The sequence below is a fragment of the Cololabis saira genome, chromosome 10, assembly GCF_033807715.1.
Source record: "Cololabis saira isolate AMF1-May2022 chromosome 10, fColSai1.1, whole genome shotgun sequence".
Classification (NCBI taxonomy): domain Eukaryota; kingdom Metazoa; phylum Chordata; class Actinopteri; order Beloniformes; family Belonidae; genus Cololabis; species Cololabis saira.
In genome coordinates, this window is record NC_084596.1 from 35,267,689 (window position 1) to 35,287,117 (window position 19,429).

Genomic DNA, 19,429 nt, shown 5'->3' on the forward strand with positions numbered 1-19,429 from the left:
TGGAAACTTCTAACCGTACCTTTACTTATTAGAGAATAGTATGTTGTTAGTCCTAAGGAGGTCCAATCCTTGAATCTATGGTCGTGTTGACTAGGTGTAAATTGTGGGTCATAAGCAAACCATTTCAAGATTTCAAATGCCTTTTTTAAATTGGGCTGTTTTGATACATCACTCAAAAGCTTTAGTGAATTAGTGATCCAAGGATTATCTTGATCAGTAAGGTGTTTGTGTAATGATGGATCCCCAATCACATCAGTGCAGTGACTGGAAACCCTTTTCCCATTGTTTGTTCAATATTTTTCCATCTAGCCTTGTAACTAGGAGTACACCAACCAATTAAAGGTCTAAGTTGAGCTGCCTTGTAATAGTCTTTTAGAATAGGAAGAGCTAGTCCTCCTTTTTCACTTTTATTTATTTCATTGATCAACATAACATGGACAGGACGAGGGTCACTGAGAGGAAAACAGCGCCATCTTCTGGTACATTTCAGCAAGTAAAACCCGAGACCAACTCGGACAATCAAAATAATGACCCTACTCTGACCAATAGTTGCATTAATTGCTATTATGTAAAACATAACTACCTAAAAATGCATTTAAATTGGACTTCACTCTTCCAGTGACGTATTTATCAAGTATAATGGCTATTACTTGTTTACCGGTATTTGTTTTAAAGAAGTACATATTCTAAACTATTTATTTCAGCTGGCATTAAAACGAAGCAGGAAGTTCGTGCAATGGACTAATCACTTGATTATGAGTCTTTGGAGGCAGTCTCGCGATATTTCTGGTGGGGGGCGTGTGGCTCTGATAGATAATCTTGTAATCAACGTGGATTTTTCATGCAAGAAAACACCCTCGTGAACTGGGTGACTGATCAAAACAGCAGTTCAGCGCAACCGATGCGTTTCTAATTTGGACTCAACTGACCAGTTTCGGCGCTCTCCGTGTTATAAGGTAGGCTCTTGTTTGTGTGCAAACGGGCGGAAAAAATCGACGATTTTTCTTTCTGGGCGAAAGAAAGTTACATTGTGAATAAATGAGACTTCAAACTGTCGTGTACACGTCTTGTACAATAATTTAACAGCAGTCAACTACCTAAGTGTCTTCACTGTCATCAAATATGTGCTTATTCTTTTAAATAAGTTAGATACATCAAGGACAAACGAGGACATATTGATATTAAATCGTGCTTTACTGGAAAAAAACAGTAGAGAAAAGTAGTTTGGTATGAGTAACTTTTATATATTTTGTGATTCATTATATTTAACTTCTCCATTAATCTAAAATACCATCTAATCTGATGGAATTGGGTCTTGTCAAGATGTTTTTGATACTTTATATGCAGTCTGTGTGTATTACCCTTCAAGATAACTTTGAACTCATGACCATTGAATCATTTATGCAACCCTTATGCAACAGTGTTAAACCCAGTCATTATCCAAAGACTTCTGACTCTTATAGAGCTTTCCCACACGTGTTTTTATATTATAAAATGTGAATGGATGTACTTGTTAATGTCTGGTGCTGACCCTGTGACCCACAGAGAAGATGTCCCTGTCTGGGTGGGTGTGCGTGGTCACGGGGGCCTCCAGGGGCATCGGCAGAGGAATAGCTCTCCAGCTGTCTGAGGCAGGAGCCACCGTTTACATCACCGGCCGCCAGGAGAACACTCTGAAAGAAACTGCTGCACAGGTTAATGTTTAAGCTTGAATTTTTTTTGTGAGGAAGGAGGTTCAAATAGTTGTCATAAAATGTCATTGGTCTCAGTGTGGGGCGCTTTTGTTGTGCTGTGGTAGTTTTTCAGTCTGGCACCTTTCCTCTCGCCACAGGTCAGTGAGAGAGGTGGGAAATGTGTGCCAGTTGTATGTGATTCTACAAAAGATGAAGACATTGAGGAACTTTTTGAACGCATCAAACGTGAACAGAATGGCAGATTGGACGTCCTGGTTAATAATGCCTATGCTGGAGTACAGGTCTGTATAAATAACACCCACATGAAACACTGCTGCGTATCATAAAGTTGAGACTTATGGCCCTTTTCCACTAGTACCACCTCAGCTCGCTTCTACCCGCCACGCCCCCGTCTTGCGCTTTTCCAATACGGGCCAAAACGGGTAGAGCCGCGCCAAGCCGATACTTTTTCTGTAACCATTCTGCCGAGGTTCTAACCGGGCTGAGCCGGGACTATATCTGACGTCACCACCGTCCGCGCCACTGATTGGTCGGGGGGTGGGGCCGTCAGACGTTTGAATCAGGAAGCGGGAGTCAGCGCGAGAGCGACTCGCGGCAATTTTATTATACAGCGCAAACGTCTGTTTGGTGATCCAACTCTGAGGTGCAGATGTTCATAAACCTGGTGGCTGACAAGAGAATTAAAAAAGGGATGTAGACGGGCGATAAGGAACGACCAGATCCACAGGCGCTCTGTTTTACTCTCAGCCGCTCCCGGCTCCAGCTGATTTCTCATCAGCGTGACACAAAGGGGTTGCGCAATTGAGTACGTCACAGCAGCTTCACCCCAACCCGCCCACTTCTCACCTGGCTGTGGAAAAACAAACGGGGACAAAACGGGTGGAACCGGGATGAGCCGTCCCGAGCCGAGTCGGGCTGAGGAGGTACTAGTGGAAAAGCGCCATAAAATGCTTAATACTGAGTGAAGCTCCAGCAGGCATAAAAATGCCACTGCATTTGACCTCAACTTGTGTTATTCCAGTCTATCTTTGAGAACATGGGGAGGAAGTTTTGGGAAACCGATCCATCAATTTGGGATTCCATCAACAATGCAGGCCTCAGGTACTGCATGGTTTTTGTGCTTTTCCACATTGTACTTTCAAGGAAACTGTGCCTTTTTTTTTTTTTGCATCTCATAATGTTTCACTCAATACCTATTGCTTAACTTCAATATATAACTTCTATATTCTGCAGGGGTCACTACTTTTTCTCAGTTTATGGCTCCCGGATGATGGTGGCACAAGGTCACGGTTTGATCGTGATCGTTTCATCCATGGGTGGGCTGAGTTACCTGTTCAATGTGTCATATGGAGTTGGGAAAGCTGCAGTAAGTTTTGGTCTCATCTTCTATTGGCGCTATATGATAACTTTTTCTAAACTTGCTCAAGTATTGATCTGCTATAACGTTATGACTATGTACTTAATACTGACCAGGTCCTTGTTATGATTCCAAAAGAGGTCTGACCAGTCAGGGTCTGGACAAGGACCACCTGAGGGTCTCTTTGAACCCTGTGATTGTGTGTCTCTAGATTGGGATTGTTTCCCACGGATGTCATCAGGGTGGGTAGGGGGATGAATGATAACTGGTCTTCCAAAATTTTGATGTAAGCGGAACGTGCTAAAATGGCTTTTCTGTGAATGTCAGGTTCCCCCAGCAGAACATTGTTTTGTAACAACATGAGCAGTGTTCACTCACAGAATGTTTTTGGCAGTGCATTTTTTCCTCATTTCTTACCTTTTACCTTTTTTTCCTCTTGCTGTTTTCCAGTGTGACAGGCTGGCAGCAGACATGGCCTTTGAGCTAAAGAGAAGGGGCGTGGCTTCTGTCAGCCTGTGGCCAGGAGCCGTTCAAACAGAGTTGTTATCTGAGCTTGTCCTGCAGAAAGGGGAACCACAAGGTTTGGACTCCAAGGTAGATCCGTCTAGCAGCAAATCTTTCTTCATGATGGCTTCTTCAGTTATTTCCTTAATCCTAGACTTTTTCTTTTTTGTTTGTTCCTTAGATGGTAGAAGTAATGAGAAATGGAGAAACCACAGAACTGAGTGGGAAGTGCATTGTCAACCTGGCAAAAGGTAACATATTGTTGAAGATTATCTTCACTTGAGAGCAGAAATAACTGCACTCCTTCATGTCAATATCAACCATTCAAGCTTTTAACAGTGTATTATTTCATTGTGTGTGTGTGTGTATACAGTTGTGTGAAAGAGTGTTTGCCCCCTTCCTGATTTCTTATTTTTTTTGCATGTTTGTCACACTTAAATGTTTCAGATCATCAAACAAATTGAAATATTAGACAAAGATAACACAAGTTAACACAAAAAGCAGTCTTTAAATGAAGGTTTTTTTATTAAGGGGAAAGAAAAATCCAAACCTACATGGCCCTGTGTGAAAAAGTAATTGCCCCCTAAACCTAATAACTAGTTGGGCCGCCCTTAGCAGCAACAACTGCAATCAAGCGTTTGCGATAATTGGCAATGAGTCTTTTCCAGCGCTGTGGAGGAATTTTGGCTCACTCATCTTTGCAGAATTTATGTAATTCAGCCACATTGGAAGGTTTTTGAGCATGTACCGCCTTTTTAAGGTTGTGCCACAGCATCTCAATGGGATTCATGTCGGGACTTTGACTAGGCCACTCCAAAGTCTTCAATATGTTTTTCTGAAGCCATTCAGAGGTGGACTTGCTGGTGTGTTTTGGATGATTGTCCTGCTGCAGAACCCAAGTGGCTTCAGCTTGAGGTCACGAACAGATAGCCGGACATTCTCCTTCAGGAGTTTTTGGTAGAGAGCAGAATTCTTGGTTCCATTTACCACAGCAAGTCTTCCAGGTGAAGCAGCAAACAGCCCAGACCATCACACTACCATGTTTTACTGTTGGTATGATGTTCCTTTTCTGAAATGCCGTGTTACTTTTACGCCAGATGTAATGGGAGATACAGCTTCCAAAAAGTTCAACTTTTGTCTCGTCAGTCCAGAGTATTTCCCCAAAAGTCTTGGGGATTATCAAGATGTTCTCTGGCAAAACTGAGACGAGCCTTTATGTTGTTTTTGCTAAACAGTGGTTTTCGTCTTGGATCTCTGCCATGCAGCCATTTCTGCCCCGTCTTTTTCTTATGCTGGAGTCATGAATGATGACCTTAATTGAGGAAAGTGAGGCCTTCACTTCTTTGGATGTTGTTCTGGGGTCTTTTGTGACTCTTGGATGAGTCGTCGCTGGGATCTTCGGATAATTTTGGTCGGCCGGCCTCCTGGGAAGGTTCACCACTGTTCCATGTTTTCACCATTTGTGGTTAATGGCTCTCACTGTGGTTCGCTGGAGTCCCAAAACTTTAGAAATGGCTTTGTAACCTTTTCCAGACTGATAGATCTCAATTACTTTGTTTCTTATTTGTTCCTGAATGTCTTTGGATCGCAGCAAGATGTCTAGCTTTTGAGGATCTTTTGGTCTAGTTCACTTGTTCTTTTAAGTGATTTTTTTTGATTGAGAACAGCTGTGGCAGTAATTAAGCCTGGGTGTGGCTGGAGAAATTGAACTCAGCTTTCCAAAGATGTGATAAATCACAGATAATTTATGTTTTAACGAGGGGGGGGGGGGGGGGGGCAAACACTTTTTCACACAGGGCTATGTAAGTTTGGATTTTTCTTTTCCCCTACAAACCTTCATTTAAAAACTGCATTTTGTGTTTACTTGTGTTATTTTTGTCTAATATTTAAATTTATTTGATGATCTGAAACATTTAAGTGTGACAAACATGCAAAAAAAAACTAAATCAGGAAGGGAGCAAACACTTTTGCACCACTGTATATACATGTCTTTTCATACTAAAATTATTTAAGAAATGTATACCATGCACACTACTTAGAAATGCATGCTGGCTAATAGTATTTCAGAAGGATTTGTTCATTTCAATTTTAAAAGGTAGTATTTGTTCATTTTGGTTTCTGTTTTGAAAGATCCAAATCTCATGTCGCTGACTGGGAAGGTGCTCATGACTTGTGACCTGGCGAGGCGCTACGGGATAAAAGATGTTGATGGTAAATTTAAGCGTCCTCCTTTAAGATTTAGAGGTTATAGATTTGAATTTAAAAATCCTTCCCAATAAGCACTAATATTTTGTAATATTTGGCTTTTTTCTAGGGCGGAGTGTGGCTGATTATACTTCTCTAAAATTCTTGCTGGCTCAGAGCCCGTACCTCTCTTGGCTCTCAGTTATCGTCCCCTCGTTCCTGCGTGTGCCGCGCTTTGTGCTCACTCTGGCAAACAGCCGCTTCTAAAGGCTTCCAGCATCAGTTTGAGCATCTGAGAGTTGTGGTTTTTATGGTTTAAGACCACAGCAACTACATGTCACTAATGAATGAAGTATCACAATTTACACTTTATGTCCTTTCAATGTGTTTTTTTAACAGTTTTAGTTATATATTCACCTCTCTGCACCTACTTGAGTATTTCATGATTGCTCCTCTGTGACATTAGTTTAAAAGAGGTTGACAAGAAAGACTGGTTTTCCTGCAAATGTTTTGATGAATATCAGACAAAAGGTAAACCCTAAAAAGCTGACTTATAACGACTGTAACTCAAATATAAGATTTGAGGCAGGTTTACAATAGCAAGGGTACATTTACACTAGCTACTAAGATAAAATCAAAATAAACTGTGAAGCAAGGGAGTTCATAATATCTCGCTATTGTCAAGATAAAACAATATTGGAGTAAAGTAACTCTTATTAAAGTGAAGTATTTGCACAAACTCCTAACTGTATTAACAAATGATAATTATGTGGACTGCTTTTTTTTATTGTTTTCTTGCCGTGTCTCATGGGAATACGTTTTATATTACCCTATTGAGTTTTTTGTATACCCTCAAATTCACATGGATAACATGTTTTAAAAATGTCTTTGATTTTTGAGGTTTTGAGCCGAGTGAAGTATAGTGAAGGAATCAAAACAACTCTTCAAAAAACAGTCATCATACATGTGCCAAAGTATTTTGCGTCTTTTGGATGATTTGTTTTTTAAGAGGAATTGAAAGACTGTGAGGAAGTTTCAATGGAAATGTCATAGGACTTTGTGAAGTCACGGAAAGCTATAGAAGTCTGAAAATGTTACATGATATAAATGAATTTCAGTTTGTGATAACTATTAAAAGAACTACACTACTCACTTTTGTTTGTTATTCTTTCTTCCAATGACGGCACCACAGCAGTGTATTTGTAGATATCAGCTTTGCACACTACCTACTGTGTTTAAAATGATATGCAGACTTGAAGGATGCACTGGCTTCTTTTAGTTTGTCAACTATCAGATTTTGTAGACACACATGCTGCATACTTGCTGCAATCAATAACTTCAGTCAGTGACTAAAAGGAGCATTCTGGGTTTAAAAAAGGTCTATTGTGACATGGGTTAGGGACCCAGACAATGTAAACTGAAATAGTTTTGGTGAGAACAGAGTATGTTTTTACAGTAAGATGCCAATGCCTATTAAAATCAATCTACGTCACAACAAATTGTGTACTTTAAGCCACAGCTGGGCCTCAAAAATGTCATTCCACTTAAGTGATAGTACAGTGTGGGTAAGGTCATTAAAGTTAAACCAAGGCCATTTTAACTTTTTATAAAAAGTATATAAAAAGTACGCAGGCATCTGAGACTATCTTTACAACAACGTAGTAAAGAGGTGGAGAGTTCATGATCCTTGCTTCTATCGCTTGCCTTTTATAAACATTTTTAAATACTCTTTTTAGGATTAAGGCATTAGGCATATTAGGGATTAGGGATATTTTTAGATATAAAATCCAAGACTTCTGACAGGATAGCTGCAGTGGAAGTTTCCGCTGAGAGATCCCAAACATGTGTTGCAACTAGGGTTCCCAACTACCTGAAAAATAGATAAGGGACACCTCATCTGCAGGGCCGGCCAACCCGATTGCTTTCACCCTTCCTGGCTTGGTGAATTTTTTTAGCCCCTTTTTTAGTGACTGAAACGATTTGACTGAACCTGAATTGAATTAGATGCATATTTTTGAATGCCATGTACACATGGAAAACACATTTTTATCCATCAATTCACTTTAATACAAAATAACAAAATGAACTGAATAAAATAAGTATATTTGTTAAACAGAAACCTGTCCTGCTTAAATAAAAATTGTATAAATGAATATAAAACAATAGAAAGAAAGCAGAAAATCCATTCTGTAATAGTCCACATTTTTAGTGCAAACAGAAAGTCTGTAGAAAACATATTTGTGCCTCAAAGGCCATGACTGTAGGCTGAAGTTGTAGTAAAACAGAAAAAAATAACTTGTGAAATCAACAGCTCAATGCCATTTTAATCCCTATCTGCCAGGGCCTCCCTCAGATCAGCAAGTAGTGGCTGTTCTGATCGTTCCCAGGGCCCGGCTTGTGACCAAAGGTGATCAAGCTTTTGCAGTCCGGGCCCCCAAACTTTGGAACTCTTTACCTGCTGAGATCAGGTCCGTTAAACCCCCCACTGCTTTTAAATCTTTACTTAAAACATTCCTTTTTATAAAAGCTTTTATTGTGGTGTGAATATTGTTATTCATTTTAGACTTGGTTATTGCTGTCTTATGTTCTTATCAAAATCAGAATCAGAATCAGCTTTATTGACAAAGTTTGAACATTGCCCAACAAGGAATTTGACTTCGGTTATTTCGCTCACTGTACCCGGATTTAAAAAGTAGCAAACAGTAAATAAACAAATGTACAGTAAATAAACAAATGTGGCACTTATTCACATATATACAATTAAAAAAAGTGAAAGGTGCAGCAGTACTGAGGTAGATATGGTAATGACAGCTCTTAATAACATATATACAATTTTTAAAAAGTGAGATGTGCAGTAGAATGAGGTAGATATGATTAGATTATGGGGAGGTACGTTTTTACAGTATATTGCACAGTGATTGATTCCGTGAATGGGAGAGTGGGGCGCATGCGCACGCAGCGACCCGTTAGTGAGAGTTTGGCGTTTTGTACTTTTGGCCAAAGCACTGTCGTCACTTTATCTTGTCCTGTGTTGTTGAGTGTATGGTTTTGGATTGTATGTATAATACGAGATGAATCACTGACTGTAAACCAAATTTACCCAAGCGTACAATAAATAAGTAATCTAATCTAATCTAATCTAATTTAATCTAATCTGAGACTTTATGAGTTATGAGAGTTCATCAGAGTAACAGCTTGGGGAAAGAAACTATATCCACTATGTACTGTATTTTTATCTTTATGTATTTTATTGTTTTTGGGAAGCATTTTGTAATTTTGTTAAGAATGTGTATGTGTGTATTATATGCATATGTGCACGTTAATATGCTCTACTCATTATTGGTCTATGTTGTTTTATTTTTTTTGTATTTTTTCATTCAATTTTCCAATTCTGTTGGTTAGGTGTCCAACCTGTTCAGGGGAAGGGAGGGCAGGCGTGTTAAAATATAAAAATGAGCATTGTAATCATTTTGTGTCAGTATCCATGTGCTGTGCTATTAGTGCTCAATAATAAATAAAATTATTAAAAAAAAAGAAAGTTTATTATTATTATTATTATCAGGGGTGCAGATCCGATGTCAGGATTGGGGGGACACCAACGTGATTTTAATTTTTTGCCAATATGCAACTCATACCATGCCATAAATTGGTAAAGGCTCGCCAAAAAATACTGCACAGGGAATCATTTATTGTGCTTACCTTTCTTGTTTATTTGTCCTAAACAGCCAACAGTGTGTGTCACTGCTTACTTAACTGTTATATTCGTAAATCATAATTTTAAGGGTTTTGGGCATGTAGTGTCTACTCATCTCAAATTCTTCTCACTATCTTCCTTTTATCCTATGGGACTACTTTATGCACGATCAATTGATACATGGATGAAATATGGAGCCCTAAACAAGTTGTTTAAACTAACTGATCATGTTTTAACACAGTTATGGTGGCAAACAGTTCTAAGAAAAAAAAAGGACCCATTGCTTTCATTCTGTACACCTCAAAACGCACCGTGGATGTATTATTTTTTTAGAAATATATTTTTAATAAATATTCTACATATTCAACCTTTAAGTCTGAAAATACATTTGTTCAATTTTGAATAATTTAGGGTATTTTTATTGGGGGGGACAATTCATGTTTTTCAGAAATTGGGGGGGGACATGTCCCCCCCGTCCCCCCGGGATCTGCACCCATGATTATTATTATTATTGACTCTCACAGTAATACGGGACACAGTGCGTCCCTTTTCAGCTCAATACGGGACGCCTACTTTAGTTTATAAATACGCAGTACTCGAGATGAGGGGGGATGGCATCCCTCCTGAAATAAAAACGGTCCAAATCATCCCCCCTGTAAAACTGCCACCCCCCCTTTCCATCCCTTATGTCATTTCATCAATGATTTTGGTATTACTGCTATTTCAACATTTAGAGTCATCACCAGAAAAATAACTTATTTGACAATTTTCACCTGTTTCAAGTAAACTTTCACTTGAAATAAGTAGAAAATTCTACCAGTGGGACAAGATTTATCTTCTCATTACAAGCAAAAAAATCTTGTTCCACTGGCAGATTTTTCTACTTATTTCAAGTGAAAATCTACTTGAAACAGGTGAAAATTGTTGTTTTTTCCAGTGATGAGTCTTGTTTTAAGTGTAATGAGATTTTTTTTACTAAAATGAGACATTTTAACTAGAAATAGGACAAATATTCTTAAGATTTGGAGTTTTTGCAGTGATCCATTTTACTTATCCTGTGAAGGACAGAGTCATATTGATAAGTTCAGAAAACTGTTTTTTATTGTTGTGTTTTGATGTATTTGATGTAAGCCCAGTGGATATTTAAAGCTTAAATATTGGTCAATACTATTATATTATATTATTTGTAATCAGCACAAATTATCTGTCCCCATATGATAAAATCCACCACCCCCCCTGATTTTTTTTTTTACAACTCGAGTACTGTAAATACGGGACGATTCCGTTTTTCTAGGGACGGTTGTTAACCCTAGTTTCACCCCATGCAGTCCGTGGTGAGGAATCTAAAAGGATGACCGTTCACCTCTGGCCGTGACCCCCGCTGCGAGGCCGCTCCGGTGTGGAGGATGTGCGGGAACAGGCACTCCCTCCCTCCAACCAGGGCGGCGGGTCCAGACGGGCACACCCACCCCGGCCTCGTCACCGTGGGAGAGTCATGTGGGCCGTGCGGGCTTCCTGGTCCTCCGCCCCGCCTCGCCTCGCTCGCGTCGATCCGGCCGGACAGGGGGGAAACACTTCTCAGCACAAGAACAAAAGCAACAACGAGCAGACCGAGGGGGAGGAAGACGCGGTGACTCACATTTACCCTTCGCCTCCCGGACTGGTCATTCGCGGCTCGGAGAGGCTTTAGTCGACGGCTCAACTCCCTGGAAAAAAGGCGACAAACTTGGTGGCGGCAGCGCCTGCAGTGATCCCGGCCGTAATCCCGTCGAGCTGCTTGATAAACAAGAAGAGGGTCAAACAAACACACGGACGGTATTGTTTCCCTCGGTCCACCTCGGAAACTTCGGCCATATATATATATAGCCGAGTGGTGGAGAGTTAACTCCCGACTTTCTCCGGTTTCGCTATCCCGCGAGTAGACGGCGAGGAGGACGGGTTATTTTCGGTGTTTTCGGTAAGTTTATTTTTATGTTTCAGTGAAGCGTGTCTAACTGCAAAGTGCGCCTGTGCAGTTGGAGCGTTTTAGTTGGTACGCCATAAAGAGAGAGGGGGGGGGGACTGGGACTGGACCGCTATTGTTACTGGCAATGGGATGAACTTTTATACGTTTCTCTTTGGATAAATACTTGTACAAAAATAACCTTTTAATAAACTCTCCGAGTGTTTGGGGGAAAAGCAACGAAACCTGAGGGGGGCGCATGACCTCATCTCTGGGAATATGTGTCACTAATGACTAATATTTGCTTGCTAATGTTTGTGTTGCACAAACATTTCTTTCCCAAGTTAAAGCTGCTTTAATCACAGGACGTGGCGTTATCTAATGACTCATTACTTCCTTTCTTCCTAATGAGGGACGACTTATCCCAAAATGAAGAGCAAGTAGATATGAGATTGAGATTTAGCTTTCAAACACCTGACTTGTATAATTACTGGCTACATTAATTATACTGACTAATATGTGGAGGATGGATCTGGATTACTTGAATGGGTCTCTCAACTGGAACAACCACTGGAATATCTTGAAAAAAAGGTGCCTTCACACCTGTTGATTAAGAGAGAAATGTTTCCTAAGAAATATTGAATGCCTCACGCAGTGTTAAGACGGTAACATATCGAAACCGACGAGTGCAGGATTGATTATTTTCATTTTCTCTTCTCGCAGGGCTCTGTCGTGGTGTCTGCCCTTTGTGAAGGAGCCGCACTCATCTTTCAGGACTGAGAACTTTAAAGTGGAACAAAGCCTCACTGGGTAGGCCTGAGAAAGCAGACAGTGATGGATTCCTTGTAGATTTTCGTTCCCCACGCTCCCACCCTTTTCGGGCAGTCCCCCCACTCATGCAAAACAAAAGTCAGTCCCCACACTTTTGGGGGAGGGGAGACCGAGTCTAGCCAGGGGTATACGACTAGTTTTATTGAGAGTTCAGCATAAGGAGATGGAAGCAGGGGGAGGGCAGGCGGTTGTCAGATTGACTTCGAGAATGACTGAGAACATGAAGTTCTAAGAACATCACTAAACAAATTGTCCTCCCCTGCACAGAAATCTTATCTTAGAAGTTAAAAGAAGACTATTCCAAAAAAATAATAAGTGTTTTTGTTTTTACTTCTAGGTGGCAGAACCAACGTTTCTAGCCCAGATGGCATCGTACACAGAACATGGTGGCAGAAATGGACAACATGTAGACACAAATGAGTCCTTTGAAGGAAAAGTAAAAAAGACAGAATTTGAAGAAAAGCTTGAAGTCAAATGCTCCTCCAAGGAATTGACTCACTCTGCCAGCTCAGACGAAAACAACGCAAGTAGTGTGGCGAGCTTCACCACCAACCACAACTCCGTTGTGTGCCTGCCTCTGGTCTCAGAGGGACTGAAACTGGTGTGGACCCAGGCCGATCAGACCCGAGAACTCGATTCAATCCCAGAACTGGTCCATGCCTTTAACTTATTTCCGTACCCGTCATCCCGGGAGGTGAGCACTCTGGCCCGACTATGTGCCTTGCCACTGGACAAAGTGAAAGTGTGGTTTATGGTACAGAGGATTAAATACGGTATTAGCTGGTCGTCTGAGGAGATCGAGGAGACGCGACGGAAACTGGCGGTACCTGAGCTGTACGATGACTCTGCTGAAACAAACGAAGAAGCAAAACCCAAGAGCAAAAGTGTGGAGGAATTAGTAATTGAGGACGAGAACAGCGGAGAGGAGGAGATTGGTGGAACCAGCTTCGTCACCCAAGTGCAGAACTCAAAGAGCGAGTCGGGAGATTCGTGTAAAACAACCAAAACCGCCCCCCCTTGTTTCAGTTCCACGCTCCCACCTCCCCAGGATTCATACTTTTACCACCCCCCAGCAGACTCTCCCGCAAGCACAGCGGGGGATGTCTCCCTCGACCTATCAGAGTCAGCCTCACGACACCACCGCCACGGACGCTATAAAAAATCCAAAGCTCAACTTGCTGCGCTGCGCAGAAGTTTTCTAAAGGAGAACTGGCCTGCAGAGGCGGAGCTCAGACGTCTGCAAGAAGAAACGGGGCTGAGTCGCAACGACATACGTAAATGGTTCAGCGACAGCCGTTACCAGCTAAGAGTTGGTAGAGGAAGTCTGGCAGCGGCCCAGAACTATTCTCACCAAACCGTTGTTGGAGGTAAACATGATCCACAGTCTCAACCTCTTCCACTTGTTAATCCAAAATCTCAGCTCAGTGAGGTGAAAGGCCAGGACGGAACACGTAACAATGGAATTAGAAATTCACATTTCTTCCAGACTTTTTTGTCTAACAGCCTGGAAGCATTTGGGGAAAAGGTCCTTGAGATGCAAGGGCACGAAGTCGTGGAGGAGCTTTCTGGAGACGAAGAAAGTTTTAAAGATGAGGAACAAAGTGAGGAACAACCTTTGCAGTTGATTAAGACTTGCAAGATTGAGCCGGATGTTGTTGAGGAATTAAAATCTTCTCCCAGATCTTCCCCCTCCGGGAGTCCACCGCTGACTACCCCACCTAATAAACCACTTTCACAGAGATTTCGTACGTCAAAGAAGTCGGTGCATTCAGCAAAATACAGCCCTTTACTGACACCCGAGTGCCTCTCGGGGGCTTCCACGTCTACGTCCCCTCTTCTCACTCCAGGTGGGCGACCCAGAAAGACCAAGGAGCAGTTGAGTCTGCTAAAGGAGTACTTTCTGCAGTGTCAGTGGCCCACGAGTGAAGATTACACTGAACTTGTTAAAATTACAAGTTTACCCAGAGCAGATGTTATTCAGTGGTTTGGTGACACGCGATATGCAGTCAAAAACGGTCAGTTACGCTGGGTGAAGGGTATCCGCGATCACTTCTTGGCAGAACTTGCTTCCCAGCAAAGCAGCAGTGGTTTGACGAATGGAAGTGGGACCTCCAACCGGGGTGGCCGTAAAAGAAAATCTCCAGCAAATGGATCAGGCTCGTTTACCCCCGATACTCAGCCGTTGGTAGCATACTACCTTTCAACGGGCCCACTACACGAAAAAGATCTTGACACCCTATGCAAGAAATCGAAAATGGGTTACCAGCAGGTGCGAGACTGGTTTGCGACTCAGGATGGTGATAAGACTGTGCAAGACCCTGCTGTTGTGCAAGAACCCGCTGTTGCTGAAGAGCATGTTGCTGAAGAGCATTTGTAAAAGTTGGTGGAGTGCTCCAAGATCTTTCACACAACAGGCATAATTATTGATGTGGTTTATATTGCTTTAATTGAGGCAGGTTTGTGAAATCCAGTCTTCCCTGAACAAGCCCATAGTGCGGTTTGTGTGTTGATGTATATGTTGCATTCCTGGCTTTTCCTAATATATTTAGACTTGAATCATGTTTGTGCTGCCTATTTTGCTGTAAATGGGACAGTGGCCTGTACACTGGTTTTCTATATATTTTTTTGGAGCTTATTTTTGTTAGATCACTACAACAGAATTTGTTTTAGTATTCTATTTGTAGCTATATAATTTAAACTAGTTGTACTTTTGGTACCTGGGTGTAGCAGATTATTTACTGCTCAAAAAAAATTATGTATGTTGACAGACTTATTTCTTGGTCACTGTGTGCAGGCATTCCTTGAAACCAATAATCCCTTTCCATGGAAAGCACACTGGACATGTACTTTTAAAATTGACATCTTGCACTTTGGTTTTTCAACCTGCTGCCGTTAAAGTGATTAAACCCAATGATTTCACCAAAAAAAGGTCTTAATTATTTCACAAAATCAAAATTCCTAACTGTGCTGTCAGTGTTGATGGGGTGTTTCTGGAACTCTGTCATGCATAAGAAAAAAAACAAAAAAAAAAACAGCATCTAGATAGTATATTTCTGAACCACATTCCCCGATTCCCATTTAGTCCTCCTGTTGTAATATTTGAATACTTTGTCTGTCATTTGTATATAAATGCACCTTTGTAACAGTAAGGTTTAAATGTTAACTGTAGATGCAACAATTATGCAGAAATCAATTTGCAAAATTAGTCATTAAATCAGAGATGGATCATCTTTTTGACATAAAGGCATATTGTCAGCCTTCATGGTTCTTTTCTGTAGACAGACAAGATGTGCATAAGATGGACCTGATGAGTACAGTGGATTCAAATCCAGAAAGAGAACAGTTTGTGAACACGTGTCCTGGAGGACAGCACAAATATTCATTTAGGTTATATCACTTTGTGCAAAGCTTCACAACCTCAAGTACTTATAGTTTACCTAAATAGAATGATGCACACTTCAAGTCGGGTCAGTTTAGACATGTTCAGATAAAGCTGAAATAATTAGAAACTTGATAAGACTGCGTGCATCACTTTTTCCTTCTGATAGTCATGAAAAGCTAAAGCCAGTGTCATGCTGTAGGGATTAAGTCCCTACATTTGTCTTCCTTTACCAATGTTTTGAAATATATATTTTCCTGTTTGAAAAAAAAAAAGAAGTCATTTGCACAATTGTATCACTGGAAACAAGTAAAATATTTGTCTTTATAACTGAGTGCGCAAACTTTTTTGGGGGGGCGAGGGGTCCGATATAATGAACCCAGATGATCATGATAATATTACACAGAGAAATGACATTGCAATAATTAAGGTTTTATGGTTTAATTCCTCAATCAACATGAAATAAACCGTGTACATTTAACAAATGTACAAAATATTTTTACTTTTTCTAAGATACAAAACTGAAAGTGTTTCTTTTGCAACAATGTGATGGCTCTGATGAGCAAATCTATGACTGAGGGGTCAATACTGAACAAACATGTCCTATGAGTAAGTGGCCACTAGGTCATTGTCTGGGTGACTGTATTGAGATGGCGTTCATGAAGGGGAACTGGAAAACAGGAGTTCTGAGGATGACAGAAATGAGCAGAGTTGCATGGGGAAATTCTACCCACCAGTAATATGTGAATCCACGCTTGCGTGCCAGATGTTTCCAAGGGAGTGTTACTTACCTTGTAGGAGTGCTGAAGGATGAAGGCGTTCCTTCATAAAAAAGAGAGAAAATGGTACATTTAAAAAAAGGTTGAACTTCCCTTTGTTTCTAGTGTAAGGAAGTGAGTAAAATACAACATCCATGCTACTGTATGCAGCAAGACTTAACTGAGTACATGAAGAGAACTGTGGCTGGAAATGGAGGCCATTGATCCAGTAGTCTGACAAAACAGAATAAGGCCGAAGGTTAAATCCAAATCTGATGTATTTGTGGACGTGTGTGTTTTTTATATCAGACACTTACAGTGAGAGAGCGACTGAGACCTCTGGCCCACCTCTGGGACTCGGCTGAGCCTGGATGACTAACACCCAAACAGCATATTTTAGTGTTTTTGTGAAACAATGAACCAATTCATCTAGAACGTGGCATTTTAAGGCGTACCTTGTAGTCCTTGAATGAGGGGTAACTAGTAAAAGAAAACAAACATCCACACATAAGTCCATTTGAATCAAACTATGTGAAAGCCACTACTAGTGTCAAAAAAATATTCTCTGCATTACCTGGAGATGCAACAGCCACAGGGAGCGACACCCTCTGACTTCTGTGAATTAAGAAAAAACGTTTTTGTCATTTGAAAAACGAAAATGGGAAAACGTAAGTAAAAAAGTAAAACATGGCCTTTACCCATTACTCTGAAACTGGACTGGACAAACCTGTGGCACATAGAGGATACAGATTAAATTAGCTATTGAATGTTTGAACAACTGGGGATATTTTGGGGGAATAATTCTTTAATTGATTTATATTTTTTTTACACTTGTTCTCCTCTGAGAGAGTGGCTTTTTTAATTCAATTGCCTCCCGTTTCAGCTCTGTCAGTTGCTTCTTTAACTCGGTATTCTCCTTTTTCAGCTCTGAGATTTGCCTAGTGTGAACAGATGCAGGAAGAGGAAGAGTTTCCGTTTAGTGTTTTATTTACATACCTGCTGACACCATGATATCTGATCTTGAAGTCACCTGTAACTCTGCTCAGTGACTTCCCTCAGACGCTGCTCCAATTCGGAAGCTTTATTTTTTAAATGGGCAATGACTCTTTCCATTTGTTTCTGCTGAAAAATTGCAATCTGGACAAGTGTGAAGACTGTTCAAGTTTATTGTGGTGATGATAAATCATTCATCAGATGACAATACTTTAGAAAATGGATTCATAGGTCAAATAATTCAGACCAATAGCATTTGAACACTAAGAAGACAGACCTGGGACAAGTGTGCCAGCCTTGACTGAATAAGCTTCACAGGGTCCTTGAAAAACACCTTTTCCTCTGGCTTCATCTGAAACAGAAATGTGTCCAGATAGAGAAATACTTCCTGTGTGAATTAAGATCAATCCGAATAAGTCAACGTGACCGACCTTATCAGTGATGGCCAGGTAACTGCAGTTAGCCCCACATACACTGCACTGTTCTGAGAGGAAAAAGTGGAGGGAATAAAATCACAAGGCATCAGTAGTCTGAAACTTTTGGGATTTTCTTGAAAGAAATTCCAGCTACAATCTTAAGTCAAGCAATTAAATTTAGCAAGCTGAGTAGATAAAACATAAATCTCTCACTGGATTTAATGCATGCTTCGCAGCAGATGTGGCCACAGCTGGTCAGGGAAAACGTTGATCCTCTTTTTGTGAAGCACTTGTTACAATGGAACCAGTCCATTTTTAAATCTTTATTTTTTCTGCAAATGAACACAAGATCCAAGTATACAAATAAGACTAGTATGCAAGTTGACAACGTGAACAAAAGCAATGTTCATAAAAAAATGCCTAAACACTTTGAGAATTTAATTTGAGACCATGAACATCTTTTTGATTAATGACAGAAAATGTCCTGTCATATAGAATGTGATGAATGTGTCCTTAAAAGTCTCAAAACGGCAAAAAGAAACTGATGCTAATTAAAAGTTTCAAAAAGTTGGGACAGATGCAATGACTGGGAAAGTTGCAGATTATTTTGACTTTATATATGGACCTATTCATGTAAAACACAGAGTGTGACAAACACAGATGTAGAACTGACTTTCTTTCTCACCATCAACCCAGTGACGTCTTTAAAAAAAATCCACAATCTAACAATCTGAAGTGGGGAGGTAATATTTGTACATGTTTTGAGCTTTGTACACTCATATCTCAAACATGACCCACTGTTTACGTTTTAAGCACATGTTGGCATGCTGTTACACCTGAGTGAGAGGTAAGAAATAATTTAACTTTGTGAAACTGAAAAAAAACTTTTGCATTACCTAACTATTCCAGTACAGATCCCTGAAACATCTCACCAATAATCAACTAGTTAACTAGCAACAGGAGAGCTACAAGAGGAGGGGTTCACCCAGTGTTTCCCAAAGTTTTACATATTTTGTCTGTAGATCACTGCTATTCATCTTTTGATAAGTTCTTAGTTAGTTCTTTCTGCAGTTTTATAGGACCAATGCAAGCCACACTGCACTACATGGATCTGCCTAATCTTGGGTAAGACATCAAGAAAGGTGTGTAGAGACTGTACGATGATGCCCTCTTGTGTCAGACTATGTCCTGATGCAGCGTTGGTCTTTGCCTTATGACTGAAAATAAAACCACCATAATGGGGAGAGCTGCTTTGCAATGGAGTAAATCTGTGTTTACAATAATACACTGTTTTTATTCTTTTTTAAATTATGTTTTGTTACTTTTTTTGGCAACTATAATTGGTTGAAAATGCAGCAGTAACACATTATTCAAGTTCTGGCTGAATTGTGCTGATTACCAGTGGGATCCAGGGGTGATATCAACAATGTTATTGTTTGTAAGTCTTTCATGGTCTGGCTCCATGCTTCATTGTTTATGTTAATCCTGATTTGCACAAGTAGGTCACTTGACTTGGGTCATTATCATAGCTGCTACCTTTAGTACCCCACCCTCAAACCACTGGATGTGTGGGGGGGAATGGTACAACATTTTAATTTCAAAGGTTTTCTATGGCATGACATGATTAAAAATATCTGGTCATCAGGTTTCAAAATTAGGTGTATACAACCTCAGATG

The 19,429-nt window shown here is 40.5% G+C and overlaps 3 protein-coding genes across 4 annotated transcripts; 2 read left to right on the plus strand and 1 right to left on the minus strand.

The window, feature by feature from the left end:
* Positions 1 to 788: 788 nt before the first annotated feature.
* Positions 789 to 6,891, plus strand: dhrs1 (dehydrogenase/reductase (SDR family) member 1). The gene is made up of 9 exons (XM_061732780.1): positions 789 to 956; positions 1,546 to 1,694; positions 1,832 to 1,975; positions 2,716 to 2,795; positions 2,928 to 3,060; positions 3,502 to 3,645; positions 3,737 to 3,806; positions 5,686 to 5,766; positions 5,870 to 6,891. The coding sequence occupies exons 2-9, from the start codon at positions 1,551 to 1,553 to the stop codon at positions 6,004 to 6,006; spliced, it is 933 nt and encodes a 310-aa protein (XP_061588764.1). The 5' UTR covers positions 789 to 956; positions 1,546 to 1,550; the 3' UTR covers positions 6,007 to 6,891.
* A 4,079-nt stretch (positions 6,892 to 10,970) lies between these two features.
* Positions 10,971 to 15,915, plus strand: homeza (homeobox and leucine zipper encoding a). Of its 2 annotated transcripts, XM_061732781.1 has the most exons (3): positions 10,971 to 11,390; positions 12,099 to 12,185; positions 12,544 to 15,915. In XM_061732781.1, exon 3 carries the CDS (start codon positions 12,571 to 12,573, stop codon positions 14,581 to 14,583), a length of 2,013 nt encoding a protein of 670 aa, XP_061588765.1. In that variant the 5' UTR covers positions 10,971 to 11,390; positions 12,099 to 12,185; positions 12,544 to 12,570; the 3' UTR covers positions 14,584 to 15,915. The 2 variants fall into 2 exon arrangements, with proteins under 2 accessions (XP_061588765.1, XP_061588766.1); XM_061732782.1 differs by lacking the exon at positions 12,099 to 12,185.
* Positions 15,916 to 16,210: 295 nt separating this feature from the next.
* On the minus strand, positions 16,211 to 18,065 carry LOC133452245 (RING finger protein 212B-like). Its single transcript, XM_061731465.1, is given in 12 exon segments — positions 16,211 to 16,271; positions 16,377 to 16,407; positions 16,526 to 16,577; positions 16,661 to 16,718; positions 16,799 to 16,823; positions 16,918 to 16,958; positions 17,042 to 17,070; positions 17,173 to 17,281; positions 17,350 to 17,480; positions 17,614 to 17,688; positions 17,768 to 17,820; positions 17,966 to 18,065. Coding segments are annotated over 12 exon segments (765 nt in total).
* Positions 18,066 to 19,429: the final 1,364 nt, after the last annotated feature.